This window comes from Neoarius graeffei, chromosome 2 (assembly GCF_027579695.1).
Source record: "Neoarius graeffei isolate fNeoGra1 chromosome 2, fNeoGra1.pri, whole genome shotgun sequence".
In the NCBI taxonomy this organism is placed as follows: domain Eukaryota; kingdom Metazoa; phylum Chordata; class Actinopteri; order Siluriformes; family Ariidae; genus Neoarius; species Neoarius graeffei.
This window is the reverse complement of record NC_083570.1, coordinates 65,825,648-65,847,597: the sequence shown is the minus strand read 5'-3', so window position 1 is coordinate 65,847,597 and position 21,950 is coordinate 65,825,648. Positions and strand designations below refer to the sequence as shown.

General features: G+C 43.8%; 1 protein-coding gene across 1 annotated transcript in view; it reads left to right on the top strand.

Annotated features, from left to right (window-relative positions):
- tdrd12 (tudor domain containing 12) overlaps nucleotides 1–21,950 on the top strand; it is a 75,245-nt gene that overhangs the window by 28,538 nt on the left and 24,757 nt on the right. Inside the window, exons 12-16 of the mRNA XM_060903159.1 lie at nucleotides 16,934–17,002; nucleotides 17,093–17,141; nucleotides 17,281–17,354; nucleotides 21,441–21,527; nucleotides 21,618–21,678. Coding sequence (XP_060759142.1) covers nucleotides 16,934–17,002; nucleotides 17,093–17,141; nucleotides 17,281–17,354; nucleotides 21,441–21,527; nucleotides 21,618–21,678 — 340 coding nt within the window. The remainder of the gene's footprint in view (nucleotides 1–16,933; nucleotides 17,003–17,092; nucleotides 17,142–17,280; nucleotides 17,355–21,440; nucleotides 21,528–21,617; nucleotides 21,679–21,950) is intronic.

Genomic DNA, 21,950 nt, shown 5'->3' with positions numbered 1-21,950 from the left:
TTTCTCTCTTTGTCCGGTCTTTTGGAAAACAATAAGTACTAATCCCATCAAGATTGGTGTTGCTACACCCTCCTACGATACATCTGTTAACCATTTTAATAATTACACGATAACGTTGAAGAAATTTGCAGAAAACCACCAGATCGTTTTCTCATAAACAAACCAGCGCTGACGTAGGATTCAGAGGGAGGCGTCCCGCACGCGACGTCACAAAAATCATTGTTTGCCGGGAAATCCGAATGCCAAGTTTTTTCAGAGGCGGACCAATTCGCCTCAAATACCGTAGCTTGATTTCAACTGAATTTTTCTGGTATTGTGCAAGGTAAAAAAAAATTGCACAAAATGTGACAGATATTTGACCAAAGTTTAATATAAAATAGGAGAATTACATTGATCTTGCTCCTGAATTTACCCGTGATATGCACTTTAAGGGAGTATTTCAAAACAAGCTTAGTCAACCTAAACCAAGTTCATGAAGGGTGGTGATAGCAAAAGCTACCCAGATGAAATTCTAGATCATCAACTCTTCATTCAGTGTACTATTAGAACTAGAAATGAACAAGATATCACCAGTTTAAGTAACAGACATACAATAATAACCACTGATGGAGACAATGAATACACCAATCCCAACAACATTGTGTCAGAAAGACTGAGTAAGCCATCCTGGAGCATGGTCTAGTAAGACAACTTTGTAATGATGCGAAGTCAAGTCCTTAGGAATGTCCATGAGGTCTTTGCTTGAGTCAATAAGCTCCAGCACCTTGGTCCGTCCCATCCTTACTGGTTATTAGACGTTCGGTGTCCTCCACTTAATTCCCTTCCTGGTTTCATCTCACAGGTAACATCATATCATCTGGTTTTTCAGCTCAGAGACAAGAATGAAGAAAGATACACAGTGAACTGTTCCACCCACTGTGGCAGTTTTTGCTAATTGGGTGTGTGTGTGTTTTTTCAAAATTTTTGTGCTCGTCTCAGTCATTGTTGGTTTTCCTTGCTTTCATCTACTATCTGTCCCTCTTTGATAATAGATTCAAGACACAGCTTTAAAAATTTTCCTTTCATGCCAGTAGTTTATGGATGTGTGTCCTTTGTTGTTTGACTGACTGCTATTTTCCCTTCCTGCCACTGGGCCTGACACATCAGGAGAGGAAGGGGCACGAGATGCATGAGAGGGTGTTGGGAAGCTTCACTCTGTTTTATACACCTGAATACTTGCATCATTAGATACTCTCAGAGCATGCTCACTGATGTGCTCACTTTTCCTTCCTGAGGTGGCAGTACAGTGTAACAGTGGGAAACCTGTATCCATGTTTAACCAACAGGACCTGATCGGGACCTTCCCACCTTGGTTCTAATGTCTGTTTATCACTTTTTCTTACCATGACCCACTAATCTTATTCTCTGAAAGAGTTCCACTAATGGCCCTTTTCCACTACCCTTTTTCAGCTCACTTCAGCCCGACACGGCTCGCGTTTCGACTATCTAAGAACAGCACGACTCGGCTCGCTTCAGCCCTGCTTAGCCCCTAAAACTCGCACGGTTTTGGAGTGGGGCTGAAGCGAGCCAAACCGAGCTGAGTGAGGCTAGGGGCGTGAGGAGACACTCCCCTGTGCACTGATTGGTGAGGAGGAGTGTCCTCACATGCCCACACACGCCCCGCGAGCACGCTGGGATCTGTAAACACCGTAAACCCGGAAGAAGAAGAATTACGAATTACGAGAATTATGAAGCCTTATGCGCCTCGCCTCATCTATACGCTCTTGCCAGTATCTGTTGGCGTTGTCGGCGACAACAAGCCACGGCACCAAGACCAGCAACACTAACGACTCCATGTCCTCCATGTTTATTGTTTACTATCCGGGTCGTGAGACTACCGCTTAAAAGCTCACTGATGTCACTGTTTGTTTGCGCCGCCTAACGACATCACCTGACGTCCACCCACTTTCGCTAACTCCACCCGATGTGTCCACCCACTTCCAGCCAGCGCGGTTGTAGTCGAAATGCAACTCCAACAGCCCCACTCAGCTCGACTCAGCCCAACTCAGCACGGCACGGCTCAGCCCGACTCAGCCGCGTTGGTAGTGGAAAAGCGGCATATGATTGTGAATATTTTTTTCCCACTTCTGTGTTCTCTAGAGATGGAATTTGAGATAAGGAAGTAGTCATTCATGTGCAAAGAACTTTATCTCTTTGATCCAAATATTGTCTGGCGCAACTTTGTACCTGAGTCCATCCTAAACAAGGAGCAGTTGTTTTGTAGGTGCTTTTTAAAATCACAACAGTGGGAGAGATCAAAAATATGTGCCAGTTGCTCCATTGAGAAGCTGTAGCTGGTGAAACAACCTTGGTGTGTATTGAGTGCAGGCATTTGACTCTGACTGACTGCTTCAGTGTATGTCATGCTGTCCAGTATAGCCTTTAAACAGACTGTGTAATGGTTGTAAGATTGCAGCATAAAAACATGATAGCAGAGCTTCTATCAGGCAAATTTACAGTCACGTCATTTTGAGTTTTTTCATGATTGGATTTGTGAAGAAATCCAAGTGTGTCCTTAACTGTTTTTGATGCATCTTCTAAGCTGCACTACTTGCAGATCTGTTGTGAGTGAACTGAAGGATGACAGAGATGTCCAGATTTTGTTCTGCTTAAGAGAAGGCTGTACAGCTCTCCTCTAATAAAGTTGTGATTTGACATCTTGTTGCCATCAAATGAGCTGTCTTTTGGGTGATTGAGACCACTTTTTGATCCGTCTCCTGCGTGCACGGGTATAGCAGCAATAGTTGCAAATCATTATCTACACTGTCAAGTTCATGGTTGAGCTGTGAGCCAAATGCCTTTCTTCACCTTTGTATTACACAAGTGCCTGATGGAGATCTGGCCTTAATCAACCAGACGTGAGGCCCGGCCTAAAAATTTTCAGACGTCTGCAGCTGATTCATGCTTTGTCTTGCTTCTCATTTTCTAATAATTTGAAGAGTTTGGTTTCAAAATGTGATGAACACCATTTTTAGAAAAACCAGGTTACCACCAGAAGTTTGCCATTTGTTCACTGTTGGAAGTTCCTAAATCAGTTTTATGTAAAACGCGATATCTGCCACAGTTCTGTGCATTGTATATCCCCTTTCATTCCAAAACACAAGTGCCACTACAGATTTTCCACAGATTGTGTTATATGCTTTAGCAGTTAGCTCAGGTAGGCTCAAAGATGGTTACACGAGAGGGCGGCACGGTGGTGTAGTGGTTAGCACTGTCGCCTCACAGCAAGAAGGTTCTTGGTTCGAGCCCAGCGGCCGGTGAGGGCCTTTCTGTGTGGAGTTTGCATGTTCTCCCCGTGTCTGTATGGGTTTCCCCCACAGTCCAAAGACATGCAGGTTAGGCTAATTAGTGGCTCTTAATTGACCGTAGGTGTGAGTGTGAATGGTTGTCTGTCTTTGTCAGCCCTGCGATAACCTGGAGACTTGTCCAGGGTGTACCCCACCTTTTCCCCAGTCAGCTGGGATGGGCTCCAGCTTGCCTGTGACCCTGTACAGGATAAAGCGACTCCAGATAATGGATGGATGGTTGGTTACACGGGTAAGCTAGCATTGGCCTTTGCTAACACTATTGCTACACGGGCTGGATGCTAACTGGACTGCTGCGCTAACAGTACAGAGTCGTGGATAAGCTTGCGTTGGCCTTCACTAATGCTACTGTTACGCCGGGTGGAAGCTAACTGGATTGCCATGCTAACAGCACCAAGTCGTAGGTAAGCTAGCATCGGCCTTCTCTAACACTACTCCTATGCCGGGTGGAAACAGATGCCTGGAGATGACTATATGGTAGCTGGGATGTTTTAGCTGGAAAATACAATGGGACCACATCATGAAGCCTTACCTACCCCAAGATCAATTTTTATAACAGAACGCTAATATTTTGCATGTTTTACAAAGGGTATGTGTAGCAAATCCCTGATGTGGGTGGAGTGCAGAAGCACAGCAGGCGGGACCTGAAGTTCTTACAAATGTTTATTTTTAAAGAGATATATAGCTTTTCAGCCGCACGCACGCACGCGCGCACACATGCATTCTGGTCGGGAGCCTCTTTTCTCTGCTCTCCCTCTTCTTTTATGCTCTGTCCCTGTAACTAACACACACACACACTAATTGACAGCAGGTGGAATGACTTGGCCACTTACCTTCCCTGACCCCACTCTCCATTCACAGACTGCTGCTCAGCCACGCCCCCGCTGCCACATAGCCCCACCGCCTGACTCAGGCCGGGGAGCCGTCCGGCCTGAAGCTGACTTCCCCCCCGACAGGACAGGAAGTCTGCCACCACCATCTGTGCCCCCGGCCTGTGGAACACCTCGAACTTAAATGGCTGGAGGGCGAGATACCAGCGGGTGATCCACGCATTAGCATCCTTCATGCGGTGGAGCCACTGGAGGGGCGCGTGGTCTGAACAGAGTGAAAGGGTGCCCCAGCAGGTAGTATCGGAGGGCGAGGACCACCCACTTGATGGCAAGACACTCTTTTTCGATGGTGCTGCACTTGCTTTCACGCATCGAGAATTTCCGGCTGATGTACAGCACAGGGCGCTCCTCGCCTTCCACCTTCTGGGACAAAAACGGCCCCCTCAGCCCTCTGCCCGATGCATCAGTCTGTAAAATAAAGGGGAGAGAAAAGTCAGGGGACTGTAAAAGTGGCCCCCTACACAGTGCAGCCTTTACCTCAGAGAAGGCCTCTTGGCACTGCTCCGTCCACTGGACCAGATCTGGAGCCCCCTTTTTAGTGAGATTGGTTAGCAGGCTGGTGATGTCCGAATAATTAAGTATAAACTAGGGCTGCAGCTATCGAATATTTTTTGGAATCGAGTATTCTGTCGCTTTTTTTTTTTCATTCATCGAGTAATCTGATAAATTATACTTGTTTTTAAACAACTATATCAATAGTGTGTTATGCAACATGAAAAACATGAAAGGCCTCTTAAAATGAGCAAGCAATTGGCTGTTATTCTTCCCAAAAAAAGGTTTTTATTCAAACTCAACACTTTTATTAGATCAAAGCTTAAAACCTTTGGCTTATTGGCTCCAGAACTAAGCCCATTTAATAAACCTGTCTGTGAAACATTTATGATGTACATGGAAAAAAAAAACCCTATGAAATACAATCTTTTGTCCTTAGTTTTATCTTAATAAAAAAGGAAAAAAGGGGTGTACCCCTGCAATAGCCCATCTAAGAATAAATAAAAGTATAAAAGGTACAAAATTGCCTCAATAAATAAATAATTCAAGTATTACTAATAATCCAACTTAAACAGTATAGTTCAGTTTCCAATTGTATCCAGTTGAGGTAGGTAGGTAGAGTAGAATGTTGTGTTTTTGTGCAAGATAGTGAGTGCTTGTCTTAGAGCAATGCATGAGGGAGAGAATTTGTCTTGGTGCATGTGTGTGCAATGCATGTGCAAGCCTTTAAAAGAGCAAATGGTGGTTACAGTGCAAAAAGGTCAGTATATTGACATGGTCAGAAGTAAGGCTTGCCGTACGCTTTGAGGCAATGTTCCCAGCAGCAGAGAACAAACGCTCTGAGGGCGTTGAGGTGGCTGGAATACCCAGAAAAGACTGCAAGCTTAGCCAGGGTTGGGTATCTTGCTGCATTTGCTCTCCACCATGGCAGTGGATCCTCTTTTTTTGGAGAGAGGATGTTCACCAAAATATTGTAAGACCTCCCTCTGCACCTCTTGATTTTGCTTCTTATCCTCTTCATCACTGCTATTGGAGTCTGATGATGATCCAAGAACACTGAGAGATGATCCCTGGGCTTGAGTAGCTGGGTGGTCTATGTTGGTGGTGGATTAATTTCCCCGCTCATTGGACTGTCTGTCTTGCCTTTTGACAGTTAGTGCCATTGTTTGAATTGTGCTTTGGGCCTTAAATGATTCTTCAGAAGGCAAGAACTTAAGTTTTCTGAACCGGGGGTCCAAGGCAGCAGCAAGGAGGGCAGTGTTGGGGTCCTCAGGTTTAAATACAAACAGGTCTTCCCACCTGTCAGTGATCTGTTCAGCTGCAAGACCCTGAAATGCCCTTACTGGTGCAGTTTCAAAAGCTGAACTCATGGTGGATTTCTTGAGGGTCTGTACCAGCTGAGGAAGCGCAGACAGGGTCCCATATTGTTCCCCACTCAGGAACGCTGTAGCCCCCTCGAAAGGTTCAAGAATCTGAGTCAGCTCTTCAGTCAAGATCCACTGCTCTGGCTTCAGATCCAAATAGTGATGTTTTCCCCGTGGGTTGACTGCAGGATCGGAAAGAGCTGCAGTCACTGGCCATCTCTGTTCAAGGAGCCTGGATAGCATATGAAGTGTACTGTTCCACCAAGTACTGACATCCTGTACCAACATGTGCTGTTGCACTCCCATTTGCTGCTGCTTTTCTTTAAGTTTTATGCAGGCCGGTTCACTCTCTTTTTCTTTAAAAAAAAAAGTGCTCCACCAGGCATCTTGCAGAGGCCACACAACTTGAGATGGTTTTGTTATTTTTCAGTGTATTCTGCACAACCAAATTCAGTGTGTGCCCTGCACATCTAACAGAGGCCCATCCGTGTCTCTCTTTCAGAATTCTGGCAGCTGCCACTACGTTGGCCCCATTGTCATAGACAACTGCCTTCACTTTTTCAAAAGGAATGTGAAATTTGGTGGCAGCTTCCTCCAGCCAATCTGCAATGTTTGTGGCTGTATGCCTCTCCTCTAGAGGCGTTGTAGTAAGGGAGAGGGACTTCATTTCCCAATCATCTCCCAAAAAATGACATGTGACCCCCAGATAAGCCTCCTGTGGCCACACTCGTCCAAATGTCTGTCAGTGCAACACAGTCTGTCTCCTTAAGAACACACTTTAATGTACAGTGCCTTGAAAAAGTATTCATAACCCTTGAACTTTTTCACATTTTTCCACCTTACAACCACGAACTTAAAAGTTTTTTATTGAGATTTTATGTGATAGACCAACACAGAGTAGCACATAATTGTGAAGTGAAACGAAAATGATAAATGGTCTTCAAAACTTTAAACAAATAACAATCTAAAAAATGTGGTGTGCATTAGTATTCAGCCCCCCTGCGTCAATACTTTGTAGAGCCACCTTTTGCTGCAATTACAGCTGCAAGTCTTTTGTGATATGTCTCTACCAGCTTTGCACATCTAGACAGTGAAATTTTTGCCCATTCTTCTTTGCAAAATAGCTCAAGCTCAGCCAGATTGGATGGAGAGCGTCTGTGAACAGCAATTTTCAAGTCTTGCCACAGATGCTCAATGGGATTTGGGTCTGGACTTTGACTGGGCCATTCTAACACATGAATATTTTTTGATCTTAACTATTCCATTGTAGCTCTGGCTGTATGTTTAGGGTCATTGTCTTGCTGGAAGGTGAATCTCCTTCCCAGTCTCAAGTCTTTTGCAGCCTCCAACAGGTTTTCTTCCAGGATTGCCCTGTATTTAGCTCCATCCCTCTTCCCATCAACTCTGACCAGCTTCCCTGTCCCTGCTGAAGAAAAGCATCCCCATAGCATGATGCTGCCACCACCATGTTTCACAGTGGGGATGGTGTGTGCAGGGTGATGAGCAGTGTTAGTTTTCCACCACACATAGCGCTTTGCATTTAGGCCAAAAAGTTCAACTTTGGTCTCATCTGACCAAAGCACCTTCTTCCACATGTTTGCTGTGTCCCCTACATGGCTTCTTATGCCTGTCTTTCAACAATGGCTTTCTTCTTGCCACTCTTCCAAAAAGGCCAGATTTGTGGAGTGTACGACTTATAGTTGTCCTGTGCACAGATTCTCCCACCTGAGCTGTGGATTTCTGCAGCTCCTCCAGAGTGATCATGGGCCTCTTGGCTGCTTCTCTGACCAGTGCTCTCCTTGCTCGCTCTGTCAGTTTAGGTGGACGGCCATGTCTTGGTAGGTTTGCAGTTGTGCCATACTTTTTCCATTTTTGAATGATTGATTGAACAGTGCTTCTTGAGATGTTCAGAGCTTGGGATTTTTTTTTTATAACCTAACCCTGCTTTAAACTTCTCCAGAACTTTATCCCTGACCTGTCTGGTGAGTTCTTTGGTCTTCATGATGCTGTTTGTTCTTCGGTGTTCTCTAACAAACCACTGAGGCCTTCACAGAACAAGTGTATTTATGCTGAGAGTAAATTACACACAGTAGGACTCTATTAACTAATTAGATGACTTCTGAAGGCAATTGATTGCACTGGATTGTATTTAGAGGTATCAGAGTACAGGGAGCTGAATACTAATGCACACCACATTTTTCAGATTTTTATTTGTTTAAAATTTTGAAGACCATTTATCATTTTCATTTCACTTCACAATTATGTGCTACTGTGTTGGTCTATCACAATCTCAATAAAAAACTTTTAAGTTCATGGTTGTAAGGTGGAAAAATGTGGAAAAAGTTCAAGGGGTATGAATACTTTAAGGCACTGTATCTGTTATTTCTGAGTACTTTTGCTCCATCATATTTGTGAAATATGTTCTTGAGGGAATGGTGTATTTGGGATTGATGCATGTCAATTATTACAGTCCATGTGAAACAAATGATACTGGAGCTGCGCAGTTGTCTACAAAGCGGGAGTGATACGATAGCAGAGACATTTAAAGTAGACGGACTTTGGTGACATGAATTAAACGAAGCCTCAAGGCAAAGAATTTGCCTTGAACGTTTTTTGTAATCAAATTATTCAGGTTACTCGAATAATCGTTTCAGCCCTAGTATAAACCTACGATGATAGCCAGCCAGCCCGCCCCAGGAACCGTCTCACCTCCTTTTTGGTCTTGGGCCTTGGGCAGGCTGCAATCGCTGCAGTCTTGTTAATTTGGGGGACACACCTGCCCATGACCCAAGTGGAACCCCAGATACCGTACTTCCACCTGCCCAATTGCACACTTTTTCGGGTTAGCTATGAGGCCCGCTCGCCTCAGCGACTTTAGAACGGCCCTCGGGTGTTTCATGTGCCGCGGCCAATCATGGCTGTAGGTGATCATATCGTCCAGATATGCAGCAGCGTGAGGGCGGAGGACCCTGTCCATAAGCCGCTGGAACATAGCGGGCGCCCCAAACAACCCAAAAGGGAGTGTGACAAATTGGTGTAATCCAAATGGTGTGGAAAAAGCCGTTTTCTCTCGGGATAGAGGAGTCAAGGGGATCTGCCAATATCCCTTTGTTAGAGCCAATGTCGAATAAAAGCGAGTAGCGCCTAACCGATCAAGCAACTCATCAATGCGAGGCATTGGGTATGCATCAAATTTAGACACCACGTTGACCTTTCTATAGTCCACACAGAACTGGACCGACCCGTCGGTCTTGGGAACCAGGACCACTGGGCTGCTCCAGTCATTGTGTGACTCCTCGATTATGCCCATTTCGAGCACGGCCTTGAGTTTGTCCCAAACCACCTTTTTCTTGTGTTTAGGCAAGCGGTAAGGGCGGCTACGCACTACCACCCCGGGGGCGTTTCGATGTGGTGTTCTATGAGGTGGGTATGACCCAGGAAGGGGCGAGAACACGTCGGAAAATTCCTTTTGCAACTTGGCCACCTTCGTGAATTGGGCCGGTGAGAGGCGATCTCCGCAAGGGACCGGAGTGGTCCAAGATGTTATCTTTTTCACCTCTGGCCCCAGCTCCGCCTTCTCTGGGACTACCAATGCCACGGGGACCCCCTCATTCCAGTGTTTTAAAAGGTTGTGGTGGTAAAATTGCAATGCCCCGCCCCTATCCGTTCGCCTCACCTCATAGTTGACGTCCCCGACTCGCCGTGTGACCTCGAAGGGCCCTTGCCACTTGGCGACTAAATTGGAGCCCAACGTGGGCAATAATACGAGCACTTTTGTCTCCCGGTGTGAACTCTCTAAGGCGCGTGCCCCTGTCATACAGCCAGATTTGACGTTCTTGTGCCTGCCGCAAATTCTCCTGGGTTAGGTGCATGAGGGTGTGGAGTTTAGATTAGATAGAACTTTTACTGATCCCTTTGGGAGGGTTCCCTCAGGGAAATTAAAATTCCAGTAGCATCATTACAGGATAAACAGAGAATAGAAATGGAGGAAAAAAACCTTCTAGATAAATTAAATTAGGTATTTGCATTTTGCGCGCAGTTGAACATACTGGATTTCGTTTTTGCTAGGCGAAGGTCCCTACTCCCAATTTTCCCGTAGCACATCCAGAATGCCACGCAGCTTACACCCATATGATAATTTGAATGGAGAAAACCCTGTGGAGGCTTGCGGGACCTCTTGTGCTGCGAATAACAGGGGCTCGAGCCACTTATCCCAATTACGTGCATCTTCACTTACGAATTTCTGAATTATGTTCTTGAGTGTTTTTGGTTAAATCACTCTACTAAGCCATTCGTTTGTGGGTGATAGACACTGGTGCAGATAGACGTAATCCCCAATAACCCATACAGCTCATGCAGTGTGCGTGATATAAATGAAGTACCTTGGTCTGTCAGGATTTCTTTTGGAATCCTGACCCGGGAAATGAAGTGGAAGAGCGCTTCCGCAATACTGCGTCCTGTGATATTGCGGAGAGGCACCGCTTCCAGATATCACGTTGCATAGTCCACCAGAACTAGAATAAAGTGATTACCCTCGTGCCAACCGATCTAATGGCCCGACGAGATCCATCCCAATTCGCTCAAACTGGGTCTTGATTAGAGGGAGGGGGTGCAAAGGCATTTGCACCAGGCGTTGGTGAATTGAGGTCTGATTACAACCGGAATTCACCAAAGCGTGATATGTATCCCCTTGAACACTTACTGGTATGCGATACGTCCCGGCCTGATCGGGGGCGGTCTCTGGCACATCGGGGATCCGGATCACGGCTTCCACCTCCCTTGCGGAACCCTGGTTCTAGAGATGCCCCGGCTCCCCGCCGTGCCAGCATACCAGCCCAGGCTTTCCCTCTGCACCGGTGTTCGGGGCATCACTCACCTGAGGGGGGGAAGACACAGAAGTACGGCAGGTGGGAGCTGAAGTTCTTACAAAGGTTTATTTTTAAAGAGAGATGTATAGCTTTTCAGCCTCACTCCCACACGCGCATGTACACACACTTGCATTCTAGTCAGGAGCCTCTTTTCTCTGCTCTCTCTCTCCTTTTATGCTCCGTCCCTGTAACAAACAGACATTAATTGACAGCAGGTGCAATGACTTGGCCACTTACCTTCCCTGACCCCGCCCTCCATTCACAGACTGTTGCTTGGCCACGCCCCCGCTGCCACAGTATGTCTCCAAAGATTTTCAAAAAAATCTCCATTGGGAGACTCCAAAGGAACCTTGGTAATCATGGTCATATACCTAGGATAAAAAAAAAAAGACTGCTAGTCTTGAATGAAAGGTGACACTTGGAGGTGACCTGTCCCATACCTGTAGGGAGTATAAACATATTTATAGGGCTCTTTTCCCCTTTTGAAACTAAACTTTGTGCAAATAAGTCAAATTATTAGATTTAAATCATTATAATTATTCAAACAAATTGTGTGTGTAGTTAGTGCACACAGGGCTTTCCCCATTTAAAAAAAAAAAAAAATCAGTGGTGCGACTGATGTAAAGCCCAGCCCATAAGGGCTGACCCAACCCAGAGGGCCCTGAAGGCTGTGAGGAGGGGTCTGGGGACATGCTCTCCTGGAAAATTTTGAAATTGGAGACTTCAAATGGTGCATTCTGGTGGCATCTAGGGTTGATTTAGGCACAATGAGCTGGCCTAGTGGTTAGCATGTCCACCTCTCGACTGGGAGATCACGAGTTCTACTTGTGGTCAGGTCATAACCAAAGACCATCATAAAAATGGTACCTACTGCCATCTGGCAAGGCACACTGCAATACAGATGCAAGTAGGGAAGTCAAACCAGGAGATCAGCCCGCCCCCCGTAATCCTAGCTGTATAGGCGAGAGGCCAAGGGCTGTGGAAATGGAGATGGGCTCTGCACCCATGCACCTTAGAGAGCTGGTTAGTATTGGGACAGGAGACTGCCTGGGAAGACCAGATTCTGGCATGGAAGAGACTTTGAGAAATATGCAAGCTGCAAAATTAGATTTGAAATGAAATCCCTTCGTAGCATGCCTCTTCATTTTCTAGTTCCAGGATGCAAGGAACAGAATCAAGGTCAAATCATGCAACAGTGCCATCTAGTGACCAGTGCCTAGAACATGGCTTTATGTATGGCTGCGAGTGGTAGTCAGTGTATGCAGTGAAAACCTTTATTTTCACTTCTGAGTTGAGTACCAGGATAGTCTCGACCAGGGGGTCTCAACCTTTTCTGCTTCGAGGCCCACCTATTCATACTTATAACAAGTTGGGGCCCATTAAAAAAGATCAATTATTTTGGCTTATCTGTTCTATTAGAATCTAATAATCTATTGTAAAGTGTATTAATGGAATGCAATATCACTCCCTGTTATGGATGGGAGCCCAGGAATTAAATAAATGCAATAAAAACACTGTTATTAATTGTAGGTATTGTATTTAAAACTGTATGGATGTGCCAGAAGCCAACATACAACCATGCATGCAGGGCATTCTCCGTCAAAAGGGATTAATGATCTAAAAGTGGAGTCTGGTCCATTAACACAAACTTATTACCATGTTTGTGTACAGAAAACAAGCAAGTTATTAAAACCAAGAAATACACTCAAAAGAAGTGGATATAGAAACCACTCAACGGGATAGAGCCTTACAAGCTAACAAAGAAGGATTTTTCCTATGAAAGAAAAATTTATGAGCTACATTTGACATTAGTAGAATAAACTTTGATCCTATTGTAGCCATAACTAAATACAAAGATGATGGTTATGTATACTATTAATTAACCTAATGTGAAGATAATTAACAGATAATCCACACATTAAGGTTTTTTTTTTTTTTTAAGATTGTGTATATTTTTAGCCTTCCATATTTTGTAATTATTTGTATCTGTACATGCACCAACCCCACCAGCTCTACTGATCAACTTACCATGTTTAAATAAAGTCATTCATTCATTATGAGTTGGAAAATTATCCATCCATTGAGTTCCCTGACATCTCAAACTACCTGGTGCTGCAGACATCGTTCTACATGGACACACAGATGAAAACCTGGAAGAGCATGGAGGAATACAACTTTTTATATGTGGCTGGGTTAAAGGTCTGGGAATCAAAACACCACAGGATAAATCTTGTATCGTTTTTGCCCGGGTAAGGAGGAATTTCTGGGCTTTGTATGCGTCTTTGTGATGGTTGCTCAGACGCTAGAAGTTCTAGTATCAGGTGTAAACCAACCACAGCTGTTCGATTCTCAATCCTCACTGCGCTTGTCTTCCAGCAGGCATCACAGATCCATATAATTTACCCACAACCTTATTTATTTATTTAGCAAACTGCGCTCTGTGTGCACGCGCGCGCGCGCGCACGGGGGTTAAATGCAAAGGAGGAACGTGACAATAATGGACCTCCTGTTCTTAATTTACTCACAAATATATTTATTCCACTTGAAAAGTATATGTCAAACCAGCTACCGGATTTGGGACACTACGACATCCTGAACTATTTAGTATTTGGCTTCAAACTTGAAAAAAATTTGCGACCCACTAGATGGCTAGTGGGCTGCGGCCCAGTGGTTGAGAAACACTAGTTCAGACCTATATGTATATTACACTATCTTCCTGTTTCTAGAGTTATTGCTCATTTTCAGAGGGGAGTAGGAAATATTTAGGTATGGAAAGTACTCTGCATTATTCAATTCATGGTATTGATTGTGTGCGCGCGCGCGCAAGTGACAGTGCAGCACAGCGGAGTGCTGCGTATCTGCGCTTTGGGGAAAGCCCTGATTTTATTTGTGTGTGTGTCTGAGAGAGAGAGAGAGAGAGACTCACAATCTAAAAAGAAACATGGGGCCCTTTATACCCCTGGTGGGCACCGGAGGAGTAATATAGCTGAGATGAGTGAATAAGCAACTCTTTCTGTTGCCTGAACATGGTACTAATTACCCATTTGGGTATCAGTTGAGTTTATATCCTAAACACACAAACCATATTTGCTGCTTTGTGTGGGCTTAGCAAAATAATTAAAATTTTTACGTGTGCTTTATACGTTTAATATACTTCCTTGTTGCAGCAGTGTATATTCTTTGCTGCATATCCTCATCTTCAGAATTTTGTTGGCTACGCAAAATACCAGTCATCGGCCCAGTTGGTTCCAATTGGTTCAGTCTGAACAGGAAAGAAGAGGAGAATGCACTTCTTTTCAGCGCCGACTCTCATTGGATATTTTAGGCTGTGGACAGGACCTGGAAGCTTTTATTGGGTCAATTGAGGGGTCAGTCGGAAGGTAAGAGTTCAGCTGCCATTTTGATGTGAAATGTACGGCATTTGTTTACATGCAAACCAGAGTTATGACTGAGGATTACATTACAGGCATTTAGCAGATGCTGTTATCTAGAGTGATGTACAACATACCCAGAGCAGTCTGGGGAGCATTTGGGGATTAGGTGACTTGCTCAAGTGCACTTCAGCCACCCCTGCTGGTCCAGTGACTCGAACCACTGACCTCTTGGTCCCAAAGCTGCTTCTGTAACTGTTAGGTCATGGCTTCCCCGATTAGATTAGATTAGGTTAGGTTAGATTAGATTAGACTAGACATTTGTACATAAACCAGCAGTTCAGACACATTGGAATTTTTGTGCAGGGCTCTCTGAGTCAACAGTTTAGGAAATAAAACACTATTAAAAAAAACCCAAAACATTAGGAAATAGAACCTTTATAATAAAAATATAAAGCACTATACAAAAAGGTGGTAGTATGTACAAAATTAGGCATGTCTGTGGCTACGCAGCCCCATACACACCAAGCTGTGATGCACTGTGTATTCTGACACACTTTCTATCATAGCCAGCATTAACTTTTTCAGCAGTTTATGCTACAGTAGCTCTTCTGTGGGATTGGACCAAACAGGCTTGCTTTTCCTCGCCACATGCATCAATGCCCCTGATGCCAGTTCACTGCTTGTCCTTTCTTGGGCCACTTTTGGTCGGTACTGCATACTGAGAACACCCCACAAGACCTGCCGTTTTGGAGATGCTCTGACTTGGGTGTCTAGCCAGCAAAATTTGGCCATGTGTGTAGGATTGGGTTCATCACGTGTTATCAAGGAAAATTCTTTAGTTCCAGAATGGTGAGGGGAAAAAAAACTCAATGGAGGCTGGCCTTGTCATACTTTTCAACCAATCCCAATTCAAATTTTTTTAAATTGCACTGTAGTGACAAAAATTACAGCCTGCTAAGGCTTGTTCAACTGCCAAACAATGGTGGGGGTTGTACTGCGATACCTCCTTGACAATAAATTTTGGAAATTAGAATTTGAACGACAGAAATAAAGACCACCAACTCCTAAACTGAACATAATTCAGAAGACTACAGGGGCAGGCTAATGCTGCTTCAATGTGTATATGTAGCCTACTTGTGAGTGGAATGGCTAGCAGGCTTGGCAGTGCTGGAAAAACTATTTTTGTTGGTGTCCGTGACTAATAACTTTCTACAAGTAACTGGTGAGTTAGAATGTTTGTTTGTTTGTTTTTCCCCTCAATCACATTTTCTTGCCATAGCCTGATGCATTGCTTTTCAGCCTTTCATGTGTTCAGATTGTCTCATCTCATTATCTCTAGCCGCTTTTATCCTTCTACAGGGTCGCAGGCAAGCTGGAGCCTATCCCAGCTGACTACGGGCGAAAGGCGGGGTACACCCTGGACAAGTCGCCAGGTCATCACAGGGCTGACACATAGACACAGACAACCATTCACACTCACATTCACACCTACGGTCAATTTAGAGTCACCAGTTAACCTAACCTGCATGTCTTTGGACTGTGGGGGAAACCGGAGCACCCGGAGGAAACCCACGCGGACACGGGGAGAACATGCAAACTCCACACAGAAAGGCCCTCGCCGGCCCCGGGGCTCGAACCCAGGACCTTCTTGCTGTGAGGCGACAGCGCTAACCACTACACCACTGTGCCGCCTGTTCAGATTGTAGCGTGGGTTTTAATGGCTGGTGCTTTCATTATGATGGGTAATCTAATGCTTGTCTTTTTTCGTGTCGGCAGTTTTTTGGCTTTGATTAACAATGGTATCCTTGGTGCAAAGGCCAAATGATATTTGTGTTTAGTATGTGGGTGAGACTTCTGTAAGTGTTGAACAAGCACACCATTTTCCTTAGATTCGCTGGTTTTAGCTTTCATTCATTTTGATCCTGTAGTTGGATGCACTTAGGATAGCTTGTGTGCGCGTGCGCATTCATGTAGTCACTAGCTGCTACTGCAAAGGACTTCATTGGGGGAAGAATGCAACAGTTTGGTAATGTCACAGGCTTGCCTTCTTGATGTAGTTATTGCCAGCAAGAGATATGCAGCCAAATAAGTGTTGTTTACTTTTAATTTACTTTGCTCACTTAAAAATTGAGTGGTCTAACACCAAAGCTGCCATGTTCTAAGCTGTTTAACACATCTAGATGTAAGTGTTGGCAAACGAAAGCTGAAATTCTGATCTATCATCTGATATTCATTTTTTGATCTTGAGCCCAAATGTCCTTATTGTAGAGCAAAAACAAAACAACTGGCCTTATCATTACAGTACTTTTGAGAGGGGACTGTCTGAGTGTTCAGCGTCTCTCGGTCTCGCAAACATGCACGCGCGCACACCCACACCTGAACCTCACGCTCACTTGGTTTCCACTCTCTTCTAGGTGGATTCAGGCTCTCACACAGTATCTCTTTTGCACATTAAAGGTTTATTTTGTTTCTCTTGATTGATCCCCCCCCCCCAGTGTAGATTTGGTGCCTCATTCATTTCAGCAAATGTCAAGTTAAGCAAATACCTACTGGCTCATATATATACTTGAATACATTCTTGAATACATTCATCTCTTTCAGGGACTGTGAAGAATCTTATACAGAGAGTATCCTTGCAGAGCAGTTGTCTGAAAAACTAAACTTGTTGAGGTACAGTAATGTATTTTTACAGAGACAAATAATGTTTGTTTGGCTTGGATAGCTGAATCATAGAAGCTCTCTCTTTCTCTCATAAAACAGATTTATGAAGTTTCTGAACCCCTTCCCATATTTGAATTTGAGTACCAAAGTAAGACTTTGACATTTATGCTACATTTAAAAACTGTCTTGTCTACATTGCTACCAGACCTTTAATGTCTTTCACAATATAAGGACAGCATTATGAGAAGAATGTGGATATGTTAAGCAATTGCTAAAATGTGTTTTAGCATAATATTAATGAAGATAATCAAACGACCTCAAGAATTTCTGATGAAACCGCAGAGGTGCAGAATGATGTCAGGTAATAAAAACTACCTTTTTGTTAATTTCAAGTTGTTTTGCTTGTGTGCTTTAAATATCTGTTCGTTTGATTCTGATACTGGGGCCAGGTGTCAGTCCAATGCTGTGCCTGTTTATTCATAATCATTCTCTTAATGTTCCTATACCAAAACCCGATGCCACGTGATACAACGTATATGACATGAAATGATAAAGATCTTGACAATTTCATGATTAATGATCAAAACAAAACGGATAGCAAACTGCTCTGAAAACACATAAGAGGAGGTACTTCAGCATGTAACTGACCTCATAAAAGGTCTTATTACATTTAAACAGCATCTTTAACGGATTGTGCAAGGGCAGCCGATCTCCGTGCACACAGCAGACATTAAAAAAACCGAGCACAAGGTGCCGTGCTGTGACTTGTGCACATGCAAAGGTATTTGTAAGCGTGGAGTTGTGAAACAAGTGAAAAGCTGTCACCCATGAGAGCAGTTCTGCAAGCACCGAGCACCAAGATATACACACTTCCTTTCACCAGCATCTAACTTGCTCATTGGTGCAAGGTGCTATAATTTAAACCTTGACCCGTGTTGTCGTCAAGTCACTAAACCTCAAGTCCGAGTCCAGTCTTGAATCCCTAGTGTTCAAGTTCGAGTCAAGTCCAAGTCATTAAAGAAAATTTTGAGCCGAGACCAAGTCCAACACTCCAGCCACACCATTTGACGGTGGCTGTTTTAGCACCGTTAACATTAGTTTGTTCCTGAACATGACGAATGAACAGGTGAACGTGCATTCTCTTTATCAGGGAGTGCAAAGTATTCTGTCGGAGATGGTTGGGAGACAGATGCAAGTGCAGAAGGTGTTTATTAATACAAGTGAAGACAGGTAAACAATCCAGAATGGCAGGCAAAATCGTAAAATGGTAAAACAGGCAATAGGTCGAGTGAGGCACAAACAGGCTATCGTAGGCTAGGCAGAATCAAAGACGAGAAACAGGAAATCAGGGATCAGGAAACCAAACAAGGCTTAGTAATGTGTTTGCAACGCAGCTCAATACTTCACAAAGTAAGTGTGCTTTCACAATTTTTATATAGGCGCACTGATTGCACCTTAAAGGAACAGTCCACCATACTTCCATAATGAAATATGCTCTTATCTGAATTGAGACGAGCTGCTCCGTACCTCTCCAAGCTTTGCGCGACCTCCCAGTCAGTCAGATGCAGTCAGACGTGCTGTCACTCCTGTTAACAATGTAGCTAGGCTCAGTATGGCCAATGGTATTTTTTGGGGCTGTAGTTAGATGCGACCAAACTCTTCCGCGTTTTTCCTGTTTACATAGGTTTATATGACCAGTGACATGAAACAAAGTTCAGTTACACAAATTGAAACGTAGCGATTTTCTATGCTATGGAAAGTGCACACTATAATGACAGGCGTACTAACACCTTCTGCGCGCTTCGGCAGCGCATTGATTACGGAGCTCAGATATCAGTGCGCTGCCGAAGCGCGCAGAAGGTGTTAGTACGCCTGTCATTATAGTGCGGACTTTCCATAGCATAGAAAATCGCTACGTTTCGATTTGTGTAACTGAACTTTGTTTCATGTCACTGGTCATATAAACCTATGTAAACAGGAAAAACGCGGAAGAGTTTGGTCGCATCTAACTACAGCCCCAAAAAATACCATTGGCCATGCTGAGCCTAGCTACATTGCTAACAGGAGTGACAGCGCGTCTGACTGCGTCTGACTGGGAGGTCGCGCAAAGCTCGGACAGGTACGGAGCAGCTCGTCTCAATTCAGATAAGAGCATATTTCATTATGGAAGTATGGTGGACTGTTCCTTTAATCCTGTGCAGGTGCGAGTCATTTACGGCGCATGCGCACAAGAGTCCGCTTGGCGCACGCGCTGTCCGGAGCGCACCCGAGAGTCTATCTGATGCACGTGCCAAGGCGCACAAGTGTGATACTCTTAGACAAAATTAGTACAAAAATTAACGTCGGTATAATAATTTGGCATAAGATAGTTATGGCTTGTTACCAAAAAAATAAAGAAAAAAATCCGTGTCCTCGTCTCCAATTTACGAGTCTGAATGCAGTTAATGCACGAGTCCGAGTCATCAGTGCTCAAGTTCGTCAAGTCATGAGTCCTTAAAATTAGGGCACGAGTTGGACTCGAGTCCGACAAGCCTGCCTTGTGCTCATTTTAATGGCCATTTGCGCTCATGCTGCTCTGTGCACTCAGTTTGTCCACCATCACGCTCTCTATTAAAGATACTGTTTAAAAGCTGTAACATCTTAAGTAGAAAACTGAGCATGGGGAGTTCACTGATAGCAGTACATGGCAACAGCCAACATCAAAAAAGCAGATGTCGTAGATTGTCACACCTACAGTTGGTGTCGGAAGTTTACATACAGAGACATGAATGTCATCTTGGATATGAATGTCATGGCAATATTTGGGCTTTGAGTAATTTCTTTGAACTGTTCTTTATCTGTGGTGGAATGATTGTACAGCATACATCTTAAATTAAAAAAATCACTAGAATTTGGTGCACAAGCTTTAATTTTCTTTGGGTTCTCTGAAATCAAAACGGGGTCAAAAATTTGCATACATCACACCTAATATTTGGGTAAAATGTCTCTTCGCAAGATTCACCTTGACTAAACATTTTTGTTTACCATGAACAAGTTTCTGGTAGAATTCTGGTTGGATATTTCACGACTCTTCATGGTAAAATTGGTAGAGTTCAATTAATTATTTTTTTCTTGCCATGGACTCGATTTATAAGCACGGTCCATATATTTTCAATAGGGTTGAAGTCAGGGCTTGTTTTAAACTTAATGTTAGCCTGCTTTATCCTCCACAACCAGCTCTGATGCGTGTTTGGGTTCACTGTCCTGTTGTAACTCCTAAGTCATGTTCAAGTTTCTGATTATTTATGCTGAAGAATTCTGAGGTAGTCCTCCATTATTCCATCCACTTTGTGCAATGAACCAGTTCCACTGGTAGAAAAACAGCCCCAGAGCATGATGATCCTACCACCACCACCACCATCTGGTAGTGTCCCTCTTGTACATGGTGGTCATTGTAGCCAAACAGCTCAATCTTTGTCTCATCTGACCATACAGCTTTCCTCCAGAGGGCTTTTTTTTTTTCCTTGTCCATGTGGTCAGCTTCAAACTTTAGTTAAACTTGAAGGTGTCAATTTTGGAGCAGGGGGTTATTTCTTGGATAGCAGCCGCTTGGTCCATAGTGATCTGAACTGTAGACAGTGATCCATCAGCTTCCAGTTCATGGCAGGGCTGTGCCATGGTGGTTCCCAGGTTGTTCCTGACCATCCAAACCAATTTCCTTTCAGCTGAGGGTGACAGTTTGGGTTTTCTTGAAGCAAAGTGGCTTAGCAAAGTGACTACACCTCACAGTAACTTGGATACAATTGTTTGACCTGATCTTGAAATTTGCAGTTGTTTAGAAATGGCTCCAAGAGACATTCCGGAGTTGTGTATATCTGCGATCCTCTTTCTCAGATCTGCACTGAGCTCCTTGGATTTTCCTATTTTACTGTGTTGGTCAATCCAATGAGTGCTGTAAACAAACCCTTTTTATGAAGGCACAGAGAAGCTACCAGCTGTAGTCAATCATGATCACTAACAGGAAGTTGAGACCTTGGCTTTGGCAAGATGAGAGACATTTTGGAAGTTTCAGCACCTCTGAATTTATAATCCAAGTGAGCGTATGTAAATTTTTGGCCCTGTGTTGATTTCAGAAAGCCCAAAGAAAATTATAACTTGTGCACCAAATTCTAGGTTTTTTTTTTTTTTTATTAAAGATGTATGCTGTACATTCTGCCACAGAAAAAGAACAGTTCAAAGAAATTACTGAAAGCCCAAATATTGCCCTGACATTCATATCCAAGATGACATTCATGTCACTGTATGTAAACTTCCGACCACAACTGTAACTCATTTTGATGTTTGAGTACCAAAAAAAACCCCACCACCATACGCATGCTTGGTCTATCAGATATATTAAACTGCATATTTAAATATTTACTGGTGTGCCTGAAGTATTTACTGATTTGGTTGTGTGGGTAACTTGCAGTAGTACAAGTGTCATCCCCACAGTGCAGAAGGAACCAGCTCTCAATCAAGAGACAACAAATACCAGAGACCAGTTTGCCTGTGCCAGGTGGGTCATCACTTCTCATTCAGTTATTCACCTGGCTGTCTTCAGAAAGAAATGTCACAGTTTTGCTTCTAAGTATGAATTTATATGCAGATTGTTACAGTTGCTGAACCCAGATCCAATAAATCCAGATTCAGAATCTCTTGATGACCATGTAAGTGTCATTCATTCATTCATTTCTCTGTGTATTGTCTTTTTTTAATCACTGTGCAGATTAGTTGCTTAGGGTTCTAGGGATCCACCTTCTGAAGCCTGAGAGATGTAGAAACTATGCCCTTTCTATACCATTATGACTTTTTTTTTTTTTGTAACCAATGAGAAATGGTTCTGTTGTTTAGACTTCACTATAAAAGAGCTACGTGTCCTGTGATTTGTGGGCTCACTTCTGTTGTATAGCTGTAATGCTAACTCACTGCTGCTGAATTG